We start from the raw sequence: 16,811 nt of genomic DNA, 5'->3' as shown, positions 1-16,811 counted from the left end.
CAGCAACAAGTCTCACAGAACGGTATTCGGTTACTGTGCTCCACGCTGCCAATCAGGTGACCACACCGAGCCCCAACCTCAACTCGGAAGGTTACGTCACAAAGGGATAATGTATCCATCGCGGGGCCGGGAGGTGGGGTTCCATTAAGAGGGATGAGCGCAGAACCCGCTGGTACTTTTCTCCAACCAGTCTGTTCTCTTCCGTCCTGTTTGGAGCAAAGCCCCCGGTTTTAATGTAGACTAACATACTTGGCCGAAGGGCCTTCTCCACTGTTGTACTGGTCTCTGTAACTAACCTGACTATTAAATGACATTCTGATAGACAAGTGAGTTCCAGTAACTACTCTCTTGATGGATTGGGCGTCCATAATCTATAGGTACATCCTGATTTATGACTGTAATCGGGACCGAAGGAACGATCGTATCTTGAAATGGACGCAAGTCGGAATTTTGTCTGCGTGTTGGAGTACTGTGAAGTCTTAAAGCAAAGTTTTTAAAATCAAATGTTGTATTTAACAAATGATAACCGGAATACAGGGCAAGTAAGGGCCAAAATGTGCATCCTGGGGCCCATAGGCTGGGCGTAACCCTCTTGATTCGGTTGGCGCAAGCACAGTGGAACCCACCGTGTATTGGAATTCGGTTGGTGCATGTGCAAGAGCTCAGTCCCTTGAAGATAATTCGTGCCCTTAACTTGCGTGCATGCACCAACCAAAGCCTTGCACATGTGCACAGGAATCGCGATGCGCGCCAGGATGCTGATTAACACAGTAAGTATGCACATTTGGGCTCTAACATGGGTCTATAACCCTTGTTATAGATTGTCATATGCAACATAAACCAGGTTAAAAAAATTTAAAAATTAGGTCGCATGTGCAGATGGACACAAGTCGCATAGGTTGCAAGTTGGGGTGTACCTGTATTATCCTTAAAACGGTTGTGATCTGTTTAATGAGCTTATCTCAAGGTGCTCCTCTGGGAATCGCCCTCTGGTTTATTAAAGAATACAAGGTCAAGTATTTTAATGGAGGAAAAATTGATACTTAAGAAGTCCAAAATGGAAGAGGGATTTATATAGATGCGTAGTTCATCCAGACTGAAGAAAGCAAGATATTGTCAGATAGGTTACCCTTGAGGAAATGTAGGAATACTGGCTCAGTCTCAAATCCCTGGGCTTACTTTATTGTTGGCTTCTTTAAAGAGAAATTTTGCAAAGTCTGGGTATTTGTAGGATCATTCTTTTTTAAACTGATTCTTAAAGTTTAATCAGTGATCTATCCTGTTTTACATTTGCTGTATAACCAAGAATATTTCTCTTTATTTTGGTCATGAAAGGATAAATGAGTGTGATCAATACACACACCACAACAGTGCTACATATAACAATAAGCAATAACATGAAACACAAAGAGAGAGATAGAGTTTGGAAGTTTAGTTAATTATTATTATATTTTATTTAAACCTTTTTGATACATTTATTGTCTTTACAACCTCTGCTCTGTTTCACATCCCAATATTTCAACTCGTAAGGCAATGTTTTTTTGCCAAGTCTGTGGAATAATTCTTAAAAATTGAGCAAATATGGGAACATCAAAGGTATTCTGAACGTGGCTACTGCTGTCCACGTTTCCCTTAAATACCTGCAAAACATACAATTCAGTTATAAATTAGCATTTTGTCAAAAACAGGGGATACATTTTTAGAGATAAACCCAGGATCTAATTGGGGAAAACATGTCTTTAGAGCACAGGTGCAGTAGAAACCCTGTTATCTGGAATTTAAGCAACCAGCAGACTCAAGCAACTGGCAAAATAATTGCAAAAAATAAATAAGTAAAAAAAATTAAAGTTTAAAATCGGCACTCCCTTGTGGTCAGTTCTCCAATCGCGCAACACACAGACTCAAGCAACTGGAATATTCACTTCTCCGTCATCTACCAATCCCCATTTCTTGCTTTCCCTCCCTTTATTATTCTATTCCCAACTAAGTGCTGTCTTGAAGAGGGCTGATTTATTATAGTACACCTCCAGTCCAGGCCCCTTTTCTTGGGTGTACAGCTCTCCTCAGCCCACACATTTCTCAATAGTAATGAAAAATGTTAAGAGTGACAAAATTTAGATTGGGATGGGCAGAAAATAGTTTTGAGCTTTTGAACTGAATTAGGGGTGCAAGAGATTCATCACGAGAACAAATGAGAGAGGGATTCCACAGCAAATGTCACAATGTTAGTAGTGGGAAATGCTGGAGTTGATTTGGATTGAATAATGCCACCTCAGTTACTGCTGATTTGTACCTCCATGTACTTCGTCTGATTCCAAAGTCTTTCAGTTCAATGAAACATATCACTTTAAAATAATAAAATAACCCCATTTATATTTGCTGAATAAGTGACCCAATGAACAGCAAAAAAAGGAAAAACCGGCACTTTGGTGGAACCTGCTCGCGCTGGTTATTTTTGGGACACACTTTTATTTCCGTACATTAGTTGGGTTCATTCTGTCTTTGGTGTATGAAGTGGGTGGGGGAAAGGGTATCAATGAATAAAACATAGTCTAGGGTTTGGCAGGGTGCTAACTAATCAGGAAAGCTTCATATTTACTATACAGAATGCAAAATTTCTATTCAGTTTTTAATAACAAAATTGATTCATTTGCAATTCAGTCATTTTTAATTGATTGATTTGAAGCATATTACAATTTCAAACCTTACCTTTTTCTTCAAGCTTTGGCAATCCTTAATTACAGTCCATCTTTTACAATTATCACTGTACGAGATGATGTACTCCTTCACAAACATGGGCCATTTCAGGTAGCTGGCACCTTGGGTTATAACCCCTGTAATTTTTTTTCTCTGTAGAAAATTAATCTGGAGCCATTCGTGTGGATTATTCCTCTGTATCGAAAAGGTAGAATTTTAATTTCACTATTTGTCTTATTATTAACATTCTAAAACTTAAAAGTATTATCAGAACTGAATATTACAGAACTTCTGCCTGTAATAAACTGGCATTATAAGATTCTACTTTCTTACTAGCTCCCAAAGGAGTATTTTATTTGAGTTTTCTTTTCATACCTTTGGTACCCATGCATTAGTGAACCCCTTCTGGTTGAGGCGCGCCAATGATGGGATCCAGGCACTCGAGCTAACCCAGAATGAGGAGGCACTGAGTTGATAATTTTTAATGATCGCTTTCTCCATTCCAAGTGGCAAAGAACAACCTGAGGAACACAAATAAAGACTAAAATGCAATATTGTGTTGTGGGAACAACTGGATAATCTCCAATGAAACCTACCATGTAAAAGTTTCCTCTGCTTTGGCAATCATACAAAAATGTCTGTAAATCATGAAGCAAAGATTCTTTGAACACTTTTTTTCATGTTGATTTTAATTGCATATGAAGTGTCTTTTGGAAACTAATCAAAATGGAACAAAATATTCATGTGGACAATGAAAAAATGGTTAACTATTTTGTAGAATTTTAAGGTTATGGAGAATCTTTACCAAGAAATTTTGTAGTAAGATATTCAGATGAGCTTAATTAAGTGCATTTTAATCTTATTAATATTACCTCTATTTTTCCCAGTCTCCTACAACCATTCTTTACAACCAATGGAAATATTGGCGAACCAGTCAAGATAATGCTTTAAAAAGACCTGCATGCATTCCACAAGATATGATTGCGGTGATACACCACTGCATACACATGCTGTTATTTGGTTACTGGCACTGTGTATATGTTTGGTTCATATGTGTGGCTGGCTGCCTTCCCTTGGTGACCCTACCCCCTGGAATCCCCTAATTAAGGTGATTACGCCAAGTCCCTCCCTCAGTACAGGCCCTGGGATCGGGCCAGAATAGTTATTAAAAGGCTTTCATCCTGTTACTCCAGCCATTTGTTGTTATTGATAGTGTATCAATTTTAGTACCATAAAACATGGACCATGATCCTGTTCTGGCCTGATCCCAGGATTTGTACTGAAGGAGGGACCACCTTTATTAGGGGATTCCAGGGGTGGAGTCACTGAGGGAAGGCAGGCCAGCCACACATATGGACCATACATAAACACAGTGCCAGTAACCAAGTAACAGTATACAGTGGTGCATTACCACAGTGACAAAGAGGTGGTGACCTATTGTATCGGAGGAACTTTCCAATGCTATTTGGATAAATAAAACCAGAAAGGTAGGAGTCAATAAAAACTATGAATCATTCCAAACCTAACACTTTTTTTTTGTTCAAATAATTATTAGTATTTATGTCATTAGTAAAGACATTGGGTCTATCTTTATCTAACCCCAGCTACAGTTGAGTTCAGCACTGATTGTACTTCAGTTTTGTTGATGCCATTTTATGAATTCCTTACAAGGAGTATTCTCCTGGTTTACAGGCAATATTGCTGCTTTGATACTATTTCTTCCTATATTGAGTCAGTTAGAGATGATCGATTTGAAAATTTGGAATTTACAGCATTACGTCATTGTGACAGTGTTGTTACTCCATCAGGTATTATTAGAGCGAAGCATTCAAGTTACTTCAAAAAAATTAGTTTGTTCAAAGTAAAAAAAAACAGCATGACTTGGCTCAGACGATATACATAGTTTGAGCATGAGAGATGGGAGTTTGGACCAATGGTCATGAGATAAAAGGGAAAATGAAGAAGAGAAGACGTTAATGTATAGAAGAGGAGGGTGGCTTTGAAAGATCAAATGTGAGGGAGAATGGGAACAAGAATCATCTTGGTTTTGCACAATGAACTGATGGAAGAGTGAACAGCAAAACCCCCTCAGCCTCATCCCTTTGGATTAGAGAGAGTTCTTTGTAAGGAAAAGCAAAAACTATCTTAATACATTTCTCATATAAAATTGGAGCACAATATTCAAGGTTACCCATTCTGCATCCATTGCATTAAGATTAATATCTATGTAGAGTCAAATCAATTAAAAAAAAACTTGGATCAATTTACCACCTTGGGTCTTAATCTTGTAGAAATGAGCAGAAGTTTCCAAATATTTATTTGCCTGGAGTTTCATTTTTACTCAATTTTTCTTAAATGTATTTTACTTGATAGTTTTACTTAGGCATAAACCATGCCTTGCCCAAGAGAACCAGTCAGGTAGGAAAATACCCTCGAGTTTCACATGATTGTAATTTTTAAAATGTGATGAGATATGCAAGTGCCACCCAGTATATGACAACTAATCTCATCAAAATCTCTGTCTTTTGTCTTAACCTTTAAGTGCTTGGCAACATGTCAGATGCTTATTTCCTCATAGCCGCAATCATATTTCTCCTTAATAAACTCACTTTGCAGATCACATCCCAGCAGTTCCATTCGTAGAGCCAGAGGTCTTCCACTTGGTTTTGGGTATACTCTGACATACTGGGCCACGATTGGTGGTTTAAAATAATTCTTCACCTGACCTGTTCCATCAATGTTTCCTTTAAATATCTGGAATTAAAAAACAAAGTATGAAACTTTGCACATAAAAAAAAACCACAACATTTTTGCACAAGACAATCAGGAAAGCCACAACTTCACTGCTCCAGTGGCCTGGGTTTGACCCTAAACACTGGTCCTTGTGCGAAGTTTCTTTGTTCCTCTGGGTGCCCTGTTTTTTTTCCCACGTGCCAAAGATGTATGGGCTTGTAAGTTAACTGGACATGATAAATAGCATGGAGTGTAGGAGGGTGTTAAAACCAATGGGAATGTTGGGAGAAGATGTTACATGGAAAATTAATTTGAGAATAGGATTGACTTGTTAGCCAGCATCAAATCAATGAATGGAACAGGATTTCTATGCCTTGTTTGAACATGCTTGTGAAAAGAAAAAGATCTATTGATTAAGATTAAAATTGTTAGAACCATAACAACAATATTTTAAAATGATTTGAAGTATAGATGTTATTAACGATTTCACTCAAAGGGTAAAATTTTCATTTAGCCCTCATATATATTCACAAGCCCATCACTACTGAAAGGGTTTAATTGACATCTTGTCAAATGAGGAAGCCTCACAGACATAATTCATTGCTTAACTATCAAAATAAAAGCCTGGACTTAGACACTCAGTTGGAAAGCACCCATTGATGTGGTACCTGACAGGTTGTGAAATGTAATCAGCATATCCAATTACTAGCCTCTGTTTTATGTGGCATTTCTACACACAAAGGCTGCTTGGCATTCAAGATCTGCCAGAAACCATGTCAGACTCAAAGTGTATTTTTAACATCAGGAAGAAGGCATGTTCACGTGTGCTAAGAGTGAAACACAAAAGTTTGCAGACATTGTGATTGTAGTAAAAACACAAAATTGCTGGAGGAACTCAGCAGGTCTTGCAGTGTCCATAGGATATAAAGATATACAGTATAACTGATGTTTTGGCCCTAAACCCTTCTTTAAGGTGTGAGCAAATGGCAGGCAGACGTCTGAAGAAAAATGCTGGGGGAAGAAAGGGCAGGGGGAGGAGCACAGCCTGAAAGTCGTGGATAGGAGGACAAAATTGAGATTAATCAGGGAGGTGGTAGCTCTGCAAATGCAGAGTCGGAGGAAAGAAGATAATGGGAAAGAGAGAAACAGAGAGAGAGCTAGAAGAAAGGAGACACAGGGATTATGGAAGGGGAGAGATTGGAGTGGAGGCTAATGAAAGCCGGTGAAGTCGATGTTAATGCTATCTGGTTGGAGATTGGTGTTCCTTCAATTTGTGGGTGGTCTCAGTCTGGCAGCGTATGAGACCATGAACAGACATGTTGGCATGGGGTGGTAAATTGAAATGGGTGGCCACTGGGAAATGTCTGCTATTGCAGTGGACAGAGCCAAGGTGCTTCTCTGATGTATGTCCAGTCACTGCAATGTAGAGGAGAGCACAATGGTTGCAGTAGATGACCCTGCAGATTCACAAATAAAGTGTTGCTTCACTTGGAAGGACTGTTTGGGGCCCCAAATGGTGGTGAAGGAGGAGATGTTTGTGCAAGTGTACCATTTCTTACCATCAAGGGTAGGCACCAAGGAGAGTATGGTGGGAAGGGATAGGTGGATGGAGGGAGTGGTCCCTGCAGAAGGAGGAGAGGGGAAGATGTGTCTGGAGGAGGCATCACATAGTAGGCTGCAAAAATGGAAGAGGATGATATGTTGGATGTGGAGGCTGATGGGGTGGTAGGTGAGCAGAAGGGGAGTCAAGTCCTTGTGTGAGTGGGCAGAGGGGGCCAGGGAAGTTGTGCAGGTAATGGAGGATATGTATTTTACCACTGAGTTCATGCCATGCTTTTTTGAAGAAGGATGACATCTCAGATATTCTGGATTGGAAGTCCTCGTCCTGGAAGCAGCTGCAATCGAGGAATAGGAATTGAAAGAAAGAAATAGAATCCTTAAGGGAGACAGGATGTAAAGGGGTGCAGTCAAGGTAACTGTGGGAGTTGGTGAGTTTGTAGAAAATGTCTAAATAAAGCTTGCCTCCTGAAATGGAGACTGAGAAATTGAGTTAAGGGAGAGTGTTGCCAGAGATGGACTAAGTGAATTTGAGATCAGGGTGCAAGTTAGCAGAAACTTGGATAAAGTTGATGAGCTCATCATGGGCACATGAGGCAGCACCAATGTAGTCGTGTAGTGGAGGAAGAGTTGAGGAGCCTTGCCTGTGTAGGCTTGTAGCATCAATTGCTCCACAAAACCAACAAAAGGCAGACATAGCTGGGGTCCACGTGGTCCATGATGATCCCTTTTACAGAGAAAATGGGATGAGTGAAAGGAATAGTTATTGAGTGTGAAGACAAGTTCTGCCAGCTGGGAGATGGTGGCGGTGGAGGGGGACTGGTTGGGTCTGCTGTTGAGGAATAAACAAAGGGTCATCAGAATGGTGTATGGAGGTGTATAGGGATTGGATTTCTTCTGAATATAAGGCAATCAAGTTCAAGCAACAAAAAGTTGTTGAAGTGATGGAGGACATGTGAACTATCTCAGATGTAAATGGGTAGGGAATAGACCAGGGGGTCGAAACAAAGTTGAGGTAAGCAGATACTATATTGGTGGGGCAGGAGCACATGGGAACATTGGGTTTTTGGATCTTGGAAAGGAGGTAGAACTGAGCAGTGTGGAATTGGGTAGATTGGAGGTCATAGAAGGAGATGACCAGAAGTGACAAGATGGTGTGTGAGATGGTACATTGATGTTGTTTGGTGGGGTCCTGTTTAAGGAGTAAATAAGAGTATGTGACTGAGAGGTGACATCTGGCTTTGGCTAGAGGCCAGTGTGCCAGACAACTGCACCACCCTTGTCTGCAGGTTTGATAGGTCAAACGGAGGCAGACGAGGGCAAAGCGCTCAGAAGTGGTGAGAGGAGTGGTGAAGTTGAGATGGCTGATGACTCGGTGGTAGTTGGGATTATAAAGATCCAGAGAGGGCTGAAGGCTGGATGAAGTGTCTAGGAGGAGGAACAAGATTTAGGGTGGGAGAAGGGGATCAGTCATGCCTAAAGAGTCTGCCCTCATCTGGCCCAATTTTCCATGGTGACCCAACAAAACAAGGCATCTATTGAAAACACAGTTGTCTGCTTTTATTTCTATCACCCCACTTCTGACCTGGACATTCACTTCCTGCGGGAGCTGTTCTAAAGGAGAGCCACTCTTTTAAGATCATTACCCCTTAAAATGGCACCCTCTTTCTCAGTCAGTCAATATCCAACCAGAATATTTTCAGTTCCATTGAAATAATAGAGAAAAAAAATCAGGATACCACACTTGAAATGATATGGCCCATTTTACAATGTCACTCAAATGAGAACATGAAACACAAAACAGTGTAGCACAGCCAAGGCCATTCAGCCTACCATGTGTGTGCAAACCATGATGAAAATCCTACTCATCCTATGTGCCTGCATACAATCCAAATCCTTCCATTCCCTGCCTGATCATGTGCCTCTCTTTGAAACACTGTGATCATCTGCTTCTGCCACTTCCACTAGCAGGCACGTTCCAGGCACCCACCACATTCTTCCCACCACAAAAAAAAAGCCTCACAAATTCTTCATACCAAATCCATTTTCAAATCGATGGTGTTCCATGATTATATGGGAACACTGAAATTCTGATTCCAACTGAGCTGCTCATGAATGTGCCGCCATCCATCAATTCACTCCACTTTTGATGTAAATGAAAAAGTTACTTACTTTTGTGTCCAATGTGGTATTGCTTTTGTAATTTTTCCAGGTGTAGGTATCCAGGCTGTAGGAGATATAGAATTGATCCACAAAAATATGCCTAAAATAATGGCGCGCTCCCTGGGTAATAATCCCATGGATTAACATTATTTTTTTTAAATCCACCTGCAAACATGATTAAAAATCATTAATCAAACTGAAAAACACACCTTGTCAAAGTGTTTGAAATTCCAATACACCATTAGCGTGAAAGGCAACACCAAGTATTTATGATGATCCTACCTCAATGAGTCACTCATGGGCATAGGACATGCTTTTCCTTGAATTCATGCACACCTTGAGTGACATGCGTTTCCTTGAATTCATGCACACCTTGAGAGACCTTGGGTCTCTTTTTCTGACCTTTTATTGACTGAAGAAACAACCCTTGAAATATCTTTCTAGGACAAGTCAGTTTTGTATTTTGAAGAGTGAAAATTAGTTGGTTGGGAGATTGCTTTTCTAAAAGTATACCAGATGTTTCTGTGAACCATCATAAATTTATTGATACGATGAGTAACACTGCACTGGTACTTAAACTTTGTGCTAGTCTTGGCTTGTGTTATTTGAAATATTGTATTAACAAATGTAACATGCCTTGAAACTGAACAGTGTATGTTCGGACACGTTAAACTAAGTGTGTGGCTGAACAATGAGCATTTTGTCTGTGTTTCCACTGCTAGAAGATGAGGCCAAAGGCATTGTTACTGAATTAGCCTTACACCATCAATGGCCTATTCAGGAAGGAGCTGAGGAAATCCAATGCTAGCGACTAGGTCAGAGGAGCGAGAGAACTGGAGTGGAGAAGCTCTGGATCAAAAATGTGGGAGACTGGTCAGGAGCAGCAAAGTTAGAGTAAAGGGGTTGGAACAATGATCAGCTAGAGTGGGGTGGAAGAATTTTTGGGGATAATTTTGATGCTAGGTCACGGAGTTGTCGTTTCAGGGGTGGGTCTGAAAGGGAGCACGATAAATGGATTAAATAAAGTGAAGGGAATAAACTTTAGGGGAGGCATTAGGGGTTAAGATTTTGAGTTGTGGGTGCCTGGAATACCTTATCAGGAATGGTGGTGGAAGCTGAATCAGGGGCATTTAAGAGACACTTAGACAGGCACAAGGATTTAAGAAAAATAGAGTGTGACAAGGCGGAAGGGTTTAGAACCTTTTTTTGATAGGAATATAGGTCGGCACAACCTATATTCCGTGTTTAAGGGCGGGCTTCCTCAGGTGGATTCCCAGTGCCAAGATACGAAGGCTGTGGACCTGCTTAGTAGGTCCTCTTTCACTACCAGCAGAACAGGCTTCAAAGCACCGAGAACTTCTGTACCTTCATAAGCTGAGTACGAAAGGCAAGGGTCAGTCATGCGTGAAGTAAGGTCCTCAAAGAGGTGCTCATGACTTGGACACAACTGTGAGGTGTTTCCTTTGTCTCAGTGGTAAGTTGGATTGGGAGAAGGAGTATTATTGCAGGAACTGATCTCTGATTCTCATTCCCTACATTTATTATCTCATCAGGATCGAGGGGCATCGTTTGTAAATGTGCAAGGTTACTATCTTTATGGAAAAATTGATGAAATTAACTGCATAAAATTTTCAAATACCTAGAACACATTCTTCTCTCAGCCCCTATTTCTTACTTTAATCAAAATAATTCCTGTTAGATATGCATTGTTTTTTTCCCCCTCTGCATCAATGGTGCATTCTGTACCAGTGACATTAGTGTTTTAGAATTTTTAACTAAAAAAAGAAAAAAAAAAGATTTTTTTTATTAAAGTAAGCAGTTCCCTTTAATTTAGGCCTGGCCCTATGAGCACAAGCAAGCTAATATTAAGACATTAACAATGAAGCCATTGATCTATAATAAAAAAATTGTGAAGAGTTGTCATGAATTGAGGGTATAGTTTCAGGTTCAGCAGTATTATTAAAAAGATTTTTCCTGTTGTCCTAATTGCATGTTTTGTCCAAGTTTTAAATGCTTACCCATTAATACACTGAAACAAAATATGGTACACATACACATCCTTACCCGAGTTGTTCCCGGAACACCGGATTGCCATTTGACTCAGACAGCATTCCAGCACTGTTACTACCTCTGCTGCCAGAAAAAAAGCCAGGACTAGAATGACCCCACCATTCTGTGTTGGTGCTTTTTATACAGCAGGCGTAGCATTAAAAAATCCTCAAATATCTCAGAGCAAAGCAGCTATGTAAAAGTCTCTAAAGATTACAGTGAAGTAAATTCAGCAAATACCACTGTCAGCAATTGTACCTGTATCCACGGCCTGCTCCCTTTTCCCCGCCATGCATTGGTGAATCCAGATTGGTGCAACCTTGCTAATTGAGGTGTCCATTTCCCTATAAAATTAAGTGGAGAAAATCAAAGCTTCTTTGTCAAATCCAACTTGCCAGAAGATCATGAAACAGGATGAGATAACCAACTGCCATTTAAAGATATATAAAGGATATATAATTCAAATTGATTCAAAAGTGGGAACTGTTACTAAATCATACCCAGCAATGATCTGGTTACAACAGGGGTCTCCAAAGGGGTCGATGGGACATGTCTTAGAAAGCTTCACACACCTTTTTTTGTGTTATTATTGAAATTACCTGCCATTATAGTTAGTTCATTGCTGTTATTTTTCTGACAAAAGATGTATGAGCTGGTTGATGTTACGATAGATTATTTTGTCACAGTTAATTTTGGAATTATGGTTAACAAGTTTAAAAACCATGATAAGAGACAACTGATGTTATTCACTCATCCTTCCAGTAAAGTTGGATGATTTTTGCAGAGACAGGGTTGGGGCTATCTTCCATGCAGGCCCGAAATGTTGGACTTGTATCTTTATCTCCAATGGACGCTGTGAGACTTGCTGAGTCTTACAACCTTCTTGTGGTTTTATTTCCTTGAAAAACTCTTTAAGATTTGTTAAACATGACCTACCATGCACAATGTCATATTCACTATCCCTAATCATTCCCTGAATATTATTCAATACTTGTATATCAGATCTCTTTGAACAACTTCCAATAACTTACTTACCACTGATGTCAGGCATTCCAGCCTATAATTTTCTGTTAATTTTGGATCTGAGCTATCTGATATATGTCTGGAGTGTTATTACCTGAGGTTAAACTGCTTCTGTTTCATCTAAATCACCCACCTAGTTTCTGTAAACAACATTATTATTCATTACTCCATTGCTAAGGAATTCAATCTTGTTAAAAATAGAAAATGAAGGTTCACTGACCTATGTAGCCAGAAGCTGTGATTTGTGAATCTGCTATTCTTCCTGTTGCTAGACCCAATGGCTCTCTGCAATCTGAAACATAAATAACATGGTCAGATTACTTACCATCTGAACACTGCACTGTGCTCCTTTATGTCTTTTTTAGTAATGAGAAGCTCTTGTATTCAGAATTTGATTTAAATTTATTTCAATGCATTGCAACTGGACCTTGATAGGGAGGTTTAAGATCTCTATTGGCTCAAGTATTGAGAGAGTTGGCTTGAAGATTACTGGAAAATTATATTGTGATAAAGAATGTATGAATACAATGGAACATTATAATTAAACCATTGATAATGTTAAAGAGTTTTAAATAGTCTCTGGTTCTGGGCTGATGTTAAGTGGGATACCAATGATCTGGGTGGCACCACAGTGTGGCCAATGAGAGCCGATAAATAAATGTTGACTTTTACTTCCCACAGATGCTGCCCCAACCTGGTGAGAGTTTGATGTGTTTTATATTTCCAGCAGCAACATTTAAAAAAATTTCATCAACTTTAATAAAGTACATACTCCTCAAAATAGACTAGACTCCTGTAGCTACCAATACTATGCAAAGATCTTTCTTTCCCCTTTTAGGGGACAACAAATTTTTGTGTTCAAGCTGAACACAAAAATAATTTCAGATTTGCTGTATCATTTAGGAACTTGGAGAAACATGGAATTAACTTTTATTGAATTTAGCATAACGTGTATACTTGCCGCAAATGTAACAGAATGTATCACAGCTGTTGCGACATTGATGAGACATTTCTGTTGCATTGAATCTTCCTGAAGATAATAAATGCTTTGCTAAGTACACTCACTATGCTACTACCTGAAGAATATGGGCATCAATATGTGTTCAATCTAAATCAATATAATGTAGAGCATCTGTTTATGTGAGCTGCTTTTATAGCCTGTATCCCTTTATTCTGACGAAGTGTAACTAGGCCGAAGATAACATTTGCAGAGCATCTGCACTGAATGCTTTGATTGGCATGCTTTGACTGACCAGAATAGCTTGCTTTGTGGGCAATGTTCTAGTAGTCTTAAAATATGACAGGAAATCACAAAATGGATTACATCTAAAATAGGAAACATTTAAAGCAATTTTCGTGATCAGCAGCCCAAAATCTATAAAATACACCCAAAAGTGTTCAGGAAAGAAAATCTTTGTTTTCCGGTGTAATTTACCATCAACTTCCATTCAGATGAAACAAAAGATGACAAATGTTTGTTTCACCTTGAGAATGTTGTCAAGTAGTAAAGAGTTTTGCACATTGATCAACTGTCTGATGAGGCCACAGCATCACTGGCCTATCCCTGGATATTACAATCATATAATTTATCCTAATTTGTTCCATGTGCCCATGATTATTGAGAGAAAATACCCACTGGAATTGTAGACCAGAAAGATGGCTCGCATTCCTTCTTGCAGATGTTCTGCTGTCTCACAGTCCAAAAGCCAGTAGCCTACTTTGGTTGGATACATTTCAATGGTTCCAAAGGAGCCTGTGACGATAGTACATTAAAACTTCTTATTTACTGAACAAGTATGAAGAAGAAAATTACAAAAATCAAATTAATTACAAAATCACATTATTTTTCTTTCCTTCACTAACTTCCTTCTCCTGTAGAGATTTATCCCACTTTAGAGTACAGATACTTGATTTTCCTCATAACCAGGACCAGGTTGTTTATTGTTGAGTGTCAACAGAGTAATGTAGCAAAGCTTAACTCTACCATCTGACATGTTTGTCATGGAGTGCAGAATTGCAATCAAAAGTAGAACCTAAGCCAGTTTACTTCCTTTTCTACATGTCAAAAGTTGGTCACTGAAAGGTCAAATGTATTATGAGTTTCATTGTCATTTGTTACTGATATGCAAAATTGATAAGTCATAGGTGAGTCATTTAGAAATAAACCCTCCTTCCTCCCTTCCAGATTTTTCAATATCACATTTCAATATCAGAAATCTGGGAATATTATAAAAGAGATAGTGAGCAAAACTCTTAAATGAACATGAGCCTGTCAAAACATAAAGGGTAAATGGGACCTGGTGTACTGGATGGAGCAAGGAATCCATTAAGGGAGTAAACTATTTTCTGTGTAATTCAGGAACAAAGTCATTTCTGTGATATATCAATACAAACCATATGTAACCATATAACAATTACAGCACGGAAACAGGCCAATTTGGCCCTTCTACTCCGCACTGATCCAAGTACCCTCCTCTAATCCCACTTACCAGCATTCTGCCCATATCCCTCCATTCCCCCTCCCATCCATATACTTATCCAACTCTTTCTTAAATGACAAAATTGACCCTGCCTCCACCACCTTTCCTGGAAGCCCATTCCACACAGTAACCACTCTCTGATTAAAGAAGTGCCCCCTCATGTTACTCCTAAACCTTTGCCCATCAACTCTCAATCCATCTCTCCTACTCTCAATGGGAAAAGCCTCTCCACATCAACTCTCTATCCCTCTCATTATCTTAAACACCTCTATCAAATCCCCTCTCAGCCTTCTATGTTCCAAGGAATAAAGACCTAATTTGCTCTGGTTAAAAAAAAAATCATTGGGTGTATTGGGGTGCAGTATCATGGAGGGAAAGGGAGAGTAAATTGCAGAGGATGCACTGAAGATTGGAATGATTTGACAGTGAGAAGCTATATTATGATACACCTACCAGGAAGTAATGTGTAAACTCCCATTCGATGCTCTTTGGTTTTTCTCATTATAAAAGGTTGTCCATGGAAATACACACTGTAGATATCAGCAGATCGATCAATATTTATCAAATACCAGCGAGCTGCCTGGTATTGTGCCATCAGCAGGCCTGGCAGTGTTTCTGCCACATGTCCATTAATTGCTGCAGAGAAAATCAACGTAGGAGTTAAAGGAATATTCCTGGGTGGCTCTTAATGGCAGATGAAATCAGAGGTTCAGTAGGTTAAGATTTTCACACCCACTCTCAAATCAAGGAGTTACAGTTCATTTTAAAATTGGAGTAAATGCTTTGTGTTTGGTGCAAGCCTGTTATTTGATTGGCAATGACATGACAACTCCTGGATGCCAAAGATCTATTTGAGCTAATACCTCATGGCAACAGACACTAGAGAAAGTGTTGTTCTCACCATAAACATGTCATGGTCACTAGATCTTTCTGGGGAGCTTTTGTTTTGTTCTCACTACTGACCGCAAATTCCAGTTAATATAACAAATGTAGGAGCAGGAGATACTCCCTCCAAGCCCTTCAGGTTTGTCTGTCAATAAGATGAATCCATGGCTGATTTGCATCCTAATTCTCAACAAATTGTAATATCCTTGATTATCCACAAACATGAAGAACAGAGGCAGGAGTAGGCCATTTAGCCCTACAAATCTGTTTCACCATTCATTAAGGTCTTGGCTGATCTACCAGTGCCATTTCCCAGCCCCATCTCCATATCCTTCAATTCTCTAATGTTGCTTTGAATGAACATGACATTTGAGTCCCACAAAGTCTCGGGGGTGGGATGGGGAGTGGGTGGGGGGGGGGGGGTAACAACGTGTCCAGAGATTCTAAAGGTTCATCTTTTGAGCAAAGAAATCTTCAGTCTTAAACAGCCTATCTACAATTCAGAATCCCTGATCCTTCTTTCTCAGCCAAGGGAAACATCTTCCTTGCATGAAGTCTGTCAGGTTCTTTGAGAACCTTGTACATTTGAATGAGATCCCCTTTCATTCTTCTGAACTTTAGAGGATCCCATCCCATTTGATTCGATAGCTCCTCTTGTGATAAACCAGCAATGGCAAGAATAGACAAGTGAATTTTTCCTCCACTCCCTCTGTGGCAAATTCCATTCTTCTTTGTCAGGGGGACCCAAACTTTGCACAATACTCCAGACACCAAGGCCCCATGCAATTGCAAGAAGCCTTCCTTGCATCTGATTTCATATCCTCTGATAATCTATCTTCGGGTTAAATATATTAATTTTCTGCATTATGTGAGTTAATACTTTTACATTTGTAAATGTTTCATAACATCTCTCTTCAATGATTGTGAGGCCAATGTCCTTCATATCCTAGACTTCACACAAGTGTAAAATGTTTTTGAACTCTCAAATCCTCAATCAAATCACACTTTTCCTCTTACATTTCAGGCAATACAAGCCCAATGTCTCTCAATGCTCGTCATAATTTACATATGACAATATCACGTGAATCTGTTTTGTATAACTTGCAAGAATTTTACAAATTTTTCTAAATATGATTTAATGAGGACTTTGAATAGCTTTGCTTTATGTTTGAGCCCGCAAAGAATGTAGGCTAGCATTCTATTCATATATTCTGTTATTCAAAC

At 39.4% G+C, this 16,811-nt stretch overlaps 1 protein-coding gene across 4 annotated transcripts in view; it reads right to left on the bottom strand.

Moving 5' to 3' along the window:
* Positions 1–1,430: 1,430 nt before the first annotated feature.
* LOC138740537 (coagulation factor V-like) overlaps positions 1,431–16,811 on the bottom strand; it is a 122,319-nt gene continuing 106,938 nt past the window's right edge. For all 4 annotated transcript variants that reach the window (XM_069893337.1, XM_069893338.1, XM_069893336.1 and 1 more), the window contains 9 exons: positions 15,156–15,338; positions 13,859–13,975; positions 12,443–12,514; positions 11,458–11,543; positions 9,160–9,315; positions 5,307–5,451; positions 3,073–3,218; positions 2,710–2,892; positions 1,431–1,640 (listed from right to left, as the gene is read on the bottom strand). In XM_069893337.1, the coding sequence (XP_069749438.1) occupies positions 1,485–1,640; positions 2,710–2,892; positions 3,073–3,218; positions 5,307–5,451; positions 9,160–9,315; positions 11,458–11,543; positions 12,443–12,514; positions 13,859–13,975; positions 15,156–15,338 (1,244 nt within the window). In that variant the 3' untranslated portion in view covers positions 1,431–1,484. The remainder of the gene's footprint in view (positions 1,641–2,709; positions 2,893–3,072; positions 3,219–5,306; positions 5,452–9,159; positions 9,316–11,457; positions 11,544–12,442; positions 12,515–13,858; positions 13,976–15,155; positions 15,339–16,811) is intronic.

This window comes from Narcine bancroftii, chromosome 8, assembly GCF_036971445.1.
Source record: "Narcine bancroftii isolate sNarBan1 chromosome 8, sNarBan1.hap1, whole genome shotgun sequence".
In the NCBI taxonomy this organism is placed as follows: Eukaryota; Metazoa; Chordata; class Chondrichthyes; order Torpediniformes; family Narcinidae; genus Narcine; species Narcine bancroftii.
This window is presented reverse-complemented; position numbering and strand designations above follow the sequence as displayed.